At 37.2% G+C, this 7,223-nt stretch overlaps 1 protein-coding gene across 3 annotated transcripts in view; it reads right to left on the reverse strand.

Moving 5' to 3' along the window:
* The window catches only part of WDR47 (WD repeat domain 47), a 102,259-nt gene that overhangs the window by 7,520 nt on the left and 87,516 nt on the right, over window positions 1-7,223 (reverse strand). For all 3 annotated transcript variants that reach the window (XM_006882471.1, XM_006882470.1, XM_006882469.1), the window contains exon 10: window positions 6,734-6,891. In XM_006882471.1, coding sequence (XP_006882533.1) covers window positions 6,734-6,891 — 158 coding nt within the window. The remainder of the gene's footprint in view (window positions 1-6,733; window positions 6,892-7,223) is intronic.

The raw sequence follows: 7,223 nt of genomic DNA on the forward strand, positions 1-7,223 counted from the left end.
AAAAAAATCTCCATTCCATATATACTTTAGTATATACTTTAGGAGGGACAATCTCCTCCTGTACCAGTCAGATCTGATTTGACAGTATACACACACACACAATGTTTTCAAAATTAATTTTTAAGAAGACTAATACGGATTTAAATTTTAAAAGTTCAATAAACTTTGCATAGAGAAGTGTACTGGGGTGGGGGGTGGGGGGGGAAGGAACGTGGGAACTGTATACTAATGAAGAAATTTTTTTTTCCCTTTTTCTCTTTGGAGGGGGAAGCGAGCTGGTGGGGAGGGGTGGGCAGGGAGAAAAGTGCGGAAAAGAATGAATGGAAATCCAAAACCTCTATAAATGTATATTAAAATTAATAATAAAAAAAGATATAAAAAAAGTTCAATAAACTTTAAAAATATATAATGTCAGCAATATCCCTGGGGTCACAGGGAAGCAAGGGATCAATAAAAATTAGAAAAGGAAAGATTTCTGGCCGGAGTTTAAATCCAGCAAGGACTAGATATTGCTGTAAATATCAAATATTTTAAGGCAAAAATAAGTGTTATAATCCATTATAAAAAGTATTAAGGTGTAAAGGGCAGTGACAATTTTTACAGAAAAAGATGAAGCCAGAACCACAACTTTAGAGAAGATACGATTTACCGGGAAAGAGCCAACTGAGTGGGAGGCTCGGGAAAGCCTGTGGGGCTAAAGGAGGTAAAGCCTGGGGTGCTCAGGAGACTGAGGGCGGACAGGTCTATCAGAGAGGTGTACAGGTATAAAGGGTCTTAGCTACTGTGCTTGTCATTTCATCTGTTTTTTAAAAAGCAGATCAATATTGTTAGTTACCATGAAGGAGATTTGTATCCACACAATAGTATTATAAAACTAGGGGCTCTGGTGGTGCAGGGGTTGGCATTTGATTGCTAAAGGTCACAGTATAAAAGATGTGGCAGAGTAAAAAGGTGGCAGTCCACTTCTGTACGTGTTACAGTTTTAGTAACCCCCCATGGGGAAGTTCTATTCTGTCCTAGTGGGTCCCTGTCAGTCAGAATTGATTCAACAGCACTAGATCTTTTGAGTTTTATTATACTACTAAATACTTTTTTTAGATATAATTAGCTGCTGTTGTTCGCTGTCAAGTTGAAACTGACCCATAGCTGTCCCTCTAGCAGGTTTCCAGAAACAGTAAATCACATGGGGGGAGACTGCCCATCCTCCTACCATGGAGCAGCTGCTGGATTTGAAGCGCATGCCTCTGACATTGTAGCGCAGCCTCTTGCCACTTAGGCCATCAGGGTTCCCTTTTTATGCATAACGGTAGTATCAAATCAATGCAAGAAAGCGTGCATGTGTTTGGAGATGCACCCTGAAGGGTGAAAGGATGAAATGACAGGATATCTAGGATTTAATATCAAATACTTATGTATTCACACCCATTTAATAGGAAATAATTATTTTTAAACCTACAACTCTTTTAAAAAGTCAGAAAACAATTCAGATCAAAAGATTCTCATTTTAGTTGCACAATCAATGCATTACCAAGTCATACAGATACTTAATGTGAATTTCACTTCAAACCCAGCCACTGTGCTTCATCTCCATTGCCATCGCACACCTACCATTCCCATTGCACCCACTCTTACTGACCTCTGATCTCATAACATATTTAGGTCACAGTACTGTTCTGCTTGAAACTTTCAACAGTGTGTCATGGCACAGGGGGCGTGGGGGGTTGGCTGTAAATCCTAAATAGCTACCAAACTCTACATGACTGAGTTCACTCCAAGCTCTGCAGCCTCACCACAGCCAAGGCCACAGTGCTCTAAGCCAATCTGAATTTATTTTAGCTCTTCAAACAGCCAAACTCTCACTTTAGTCTTTGTACATGGTCTATTTGTATTACTTTCTTCATATAGCTGGGTTCTACTCATCCTCTAACTTCAGCTTTAACGTCTCCTCCCCAAAGAAAACTTGCCCTGGCTCCACAGTCTACACCTCCCTTTTCTTCGGCACATACTACATTGTACACATTTATTTATCTGTGAGTTTATTTGCTTACTGTCTTATATTTGAAGTAACAGCCTATTAATTTTTTAATTCATTTTAATGAAAGTTTACAGAGACTGAGGATTTCCATTCATTCATTGTTCCCCTTTTCTCCCTGCCTACCCATCCCTACTCCCAATTCACTCTTCTCTTTGGAAAGTAAAAGAAAAATTCTTTCATTGTTATACAATCCCTCCCCCCAAGTCCACTCCACTATGGAGCCTTCATTCTGGACTCCTGTCATGACAATAATACCTAATCACATATCCCTTTTAAACAGCTTTCTCCCTCATTTGTTTCAATGCAGTATACATTACTGAACCCATCTTTCTCAGTCTCCCCCCAACCCCAATGTCAGTCCCATTTTACAACAGTGGCACTATGCAGTATTTGTCCTTTTGTGACTGAGATATTTCACTCAGCATAATGTCCTCCAGGGTCACCCATTCTGAGTAATATTGCATGAGTTCCTCGTTTTTCAATGCAGCATAGTATTCCATTGTGTGAATATACCACAGCTTCTCTACCTATTCATCTGTTGATGGGCACTTAGGTTGTTTCCAGCTTCTTGCTATTGTGAACAAAGCCATGATAAACATGGGTGTGTGCATTAGCCTATTCATTTTGCAAGTATCCTCAAGGCTTACATAGTATTTAGCACTCAGAAGAAGCTAAAATTATATTTATAAATGAACTAATTTTAAGTCATTTTTCTTTACCATCTATGAAATATCATTATCAGCATAAGAAATACAGAAAAGGAATGAAAATTCACTCAAGTTTAACACTAAACATACAAGTCTTTGTTGTTTTGTTTTGTTTTTCACTTGTTATGTACTGTCAAATCAGATCCAACTGGCACAGGAGGAGATTGCCCCTCCTTCTCCAGTGGATCATCTGGTGGATGTGAATAGCACACCTGCAGGATTGCAGTGCAGTTTCTTGCCACTAGGCTACCAGAGCGCCATACATAAAAGTCTTTGGGACTTGTGTTGCCTACACATTGCTGTTTTTCCCTGAATTCCTTGACTGGGAATCCTAGGAAGCTCTGGTGGCCTTATCCATAGGCAGTTGTGTTGCTAACCCAAAAGTCCTGCCTCTCTGGTAACTGGAACACACCAAGTGGCTCTGAGGGAGAGAGCTGGGCAATCCATGCTGTATACAGCTTTAGAAACTCAATGGAGGATCTCTGAGTTGCTTCTATGGCATTTAGTTTTAATTTTTCATTTGGATTGGGAATTCTATCTGGCCTCATTATTAAATTATAATACTAACATCTAACACTTAACAACAACAATAGAGAGAGAGAGATCAGTTGACCTAGTGGATAGTGGCCCTCAGGCCTGGTTTTAATTGTTTTTGGTCAAACATTCTTCTAAGTGATGTAGCACTGGTCTGCCCATTTGCTGTACACAGGTAACTCGTGGTTGCTGTGAAGCTGAACACTGTGACACTGATGCGATAATGGTCACCCATGGTGGACAGTGTTTGGTGGAGCTCCCCAATTAAAACAAGCTTGAAAGAAGGAGTGGCAACCACTTCTGAAATAGCTTGCCTCCGGAAACTCTACAACTTGGAGAAACGATGAAAGTTACACAAATATTCAGGTCTTTTGTTCATAGGGTCGCTATGAGTCTCCTACGACTTGATGGCAGTTAACAACAACATCTAACAAGAGCCTCATTTCCCTTCCCAACTTTTAAACAATATAAAACCAAAACTAAACTGACTGCTCTCCAGTCAATTCCAACTCATGGCAAACACTCCACTGAGTTTCTGATGCTGCAAATTTCAACAGAAAGAGAATTCCCATTTTTCTCCTACTGAGCTACTGGTGGATTCAAAGAAAAAGAGGTGTGCAACCTTTTGGTTAGCGATGCAACATTGTATAGACTAGGCCACCTAAGCGCCTTTAAATGGTGTAGCAGTACAAATATCAAAATGCTTGGTTTCAAACATCATGATAGACACCATTATAAGTACACAATCCCTACTTAGCACATGGATAATTTAACATTCTTTAGCATTAAATTATCCTCTCCAAAGTGCTAAAGAGCAATGATGTTAGTCTAGAGACTAAAGTGCACTTTATTCAGGCCATGGTCTTCTCAATTGCTTGTTAGACATCTGAGAGCTGAATAATGACTAAAGATTGCCTTGAAGGGCAGAGGGTCATCACAAAAGAGGAAAACCCTGGATGAGATGGTCTGACACAGCAACTGTGGCAATGGGGTGAGGTGTGTCAGAGACAGTGAGGCTGAATCAGGAAAGGACAGGGTAATTTCCACAGATGCTAAGAGAATAGCCCACTCATAACAACAAAGCCATAATACTACTAAATAAATGCATACTACTACAATACTTCTCCAAACTAAAATGAATTTGTCTCAATCCTTAAGAGCTGTGAAAAATAGCTATCAGCTTTAACCATACCCATAGCAGTCAAGCTGGTTTCTACTCATGGCCATGCTCCATCAGCTTCCAGAGGCTGTAAACTTTTATAGGAGGAAACTGCCCATCTTGTTCTCACAGAGTAACTAGTGGTTTCAAACTATTGACCTTTCAATTAGTAGTGCAACACATAATGCTCTCAATCACAAGAGCTCCTATGCCATAACCACAGTCACCTCTATTATGTCCAAGATGGTTTAAAATAATATGTATAGTCATCTCTAATATGTCTACGGTGATTTCAAACAATTTTTAAACACATGTTGCTTTTAAAAATTATTTGTTCTTGAGGTTCTTTGCACTAGAGAAATCTGAAGTGATCAATAATTAAATACAACAGTAGTGTCTGGTATGCAGTAACTGTTGAGTAAGTATGCTTTCACTAAATGCTAATGAAATAAATAATCATATTTCCTTCATTTTATGCTATTCCTCTCAGATCCAATTCCTTTCCCAGGTGTCTTGTTTTCTAAGAAAGTACTAATAATTGAAATATTTATAAATTACTTTAAAAAGAGGCACCCGTGTGCCTAATTTATTTGTCCTCTATAATAGAGTTTATATTCTGATAAAGTTTAAATTCTGAAGCAATTGACTTATGGAAGGCTGCAGTCTATGCTAGCAGCATTAATTCTATTTTGTAGGTTGGCATAAATTCAGATGCCATTTTTTTTAACTTACAAACAACTATGACAGAAAAAAAAGGTAGTAAAAACCAAAAGTCTATGATATACTATGATGTATGTCACTTTTTATAACTAAAAACTTCTATCTTCTTTTGTTTGAATGAAAGCTCTCCTACTCATGTTATTAATTTCTCTAGCCACAACAATCTATCTTATAATGAAGATTTGATAGTAAAAGTTTTAACAAATATTTGAACCAAAAAAGAACTTAACTAGACAGCACCATACTGAGTGAAAGAAGTTGGTCTCATAAGGACAAATATTGAGTAAGACCATTATTGTAAAAAGAGAAGGATAAGTGAACAAGATGTGTACACATGTTCAAAAGGGGAAGGAGAAGGGAAGAAGGGGGCAGAAAGAGGGGAGAGAGGAAATCACTAGGATTGAAGAGGTTAGTGAGTGGAAAGGGAGGTGAAGAAACAGGAAAAATTCAGTGTGGGCTTGAAAAGATGGGTGATAATAGGCATAGATGGCAGTAATTTTCTAAAATACAATGCATATGAGCAATTGTATAAACACAATGTACATTAAAACAATGTAAATGAGAGATTGTATAAAACACAAAGTAAAATTCATTAAATACAATGTACAGGAATGACTGTATGTAAATCACTAAGACAAGGGGGAAAATTTTTTTAAAAAGAGTACTTAATGAGAGTAGAGAATTTAAATCTAGATTTCTATTGGGTTATGTTTTCTGGCTTGTTTTAAAATTCTATAATATACTAAAATAAGAGGGTTAAATTATAATTAGGGTAACCAAATAAAATTGGTCAAATACCAGCTATATCATGTAATAGTTTGTCAAACCTATTTTAACAAATTTTTGTTTTCTCAAAATCTATAACTAACATAGCTTTATTTTTAATCTTATCTAATTGCTATTAGAGGAACTTACAAATAGCATATGAAAGATATATCAGAGGGAGCACTGGTGGCTTAGTAATAAAGAGTTGCACTGCCAACTCAAAGGTATGTGGTTCAAATCTACCAGCTGCTCCTTGGGAAAAAAATGGGCAATTTCCTCTACTATGAGTTACTATTTCTGAAAACCCTCTGGAGGGCCAGCTACAATATGGTTCTGACTCAATGATACGCAAAAACATTACAAAATAAAGACAATTACTATATTGAATGAAAAATAGCAAAGCCAAAAAAAAAGTTATTAAAAAAATGTGTATCTCTAATCAGTGACATGTAAGTATCTTTCCTTTGTATTGAGAGTAAAAAACAAAAATTAAAAAGGTTAATAAAAGAAAAAAGAAATAAAGAACCAAAACACTACTTGGTGGCCAATAAAACGGGATCAATAATGCTCTGAGGAGCTCTGATAGTGCAGTGGTCAAGTGCTTGGCTGTTAACTGAAGGGCCAAGAGTGTGACTCCATCGGCCACTTCAAAGAAGAAAGATGTGGCAATCAGGTTCCATACCAACCACCGCCTTGGGAACTCTGCGGAGCAGTCTGCTCCCCTCTGTCCTACAGAGTCGATATAAGTCAGAACCGAGTCAACAGCAAAAGGTACTGGATAGTGAAATGAAAAAAGAAGGCAATGATTCTTACCTTGGATCAATCACTTCTGGATAGGCGCAGACCCTCAGGGTTTTTGAATTTGAGCCAACAGCATATAAACCGCCACCTGGATGAAAAGCCACTGCTCTAACAGCTTGTGTGTCCTCTAGAGTACTGATACAAACAAACTGCTTTTTTGATTTGTCTTCCTATGAAAAGAGTAAATATGAAAATTAATTAATAAATATGAATACATATGAAAATCACCCTCTGAAACATGAATGTGAAGATATCATCTTCACTTATTTTTAAATTTGACTACATTATTCCTACTTTAACTTTATGTTCCCTACCCACAAATATATTTCTTTTTAACTGGAAGATCCAATTTTTCTATGTTTTGCTACTTATTGCTAAACTAAGCTCAAAAAGCTCACAGATTAAAAAACAAAAAAGCTCACAGATATTCAAGGTTTTTTATCTAAGGCAAAATATAAGAATATGAATTATCATATAAAGCTCTCTTTTAGCTGCTAAAGAA

This window comes from Elephantulus edwardii, unplaced genomic scaffold (assembly GCF_000299155.1).
Source record: "Elephantulus edwardii isolate Elephantulus edwardi_28Jun2011 unplaced genomic scaffold, EleEdw1.0 scaffold00020, whole genome shotgun sequence".
Classification (NCBI taxonomy): domain Eukaryota; kingdom Metazoa; phylum Chordata; class Mammalia; order Macroscelidea; family Macroscelididae; genus Elephantulus; species Elephantulus edwardii.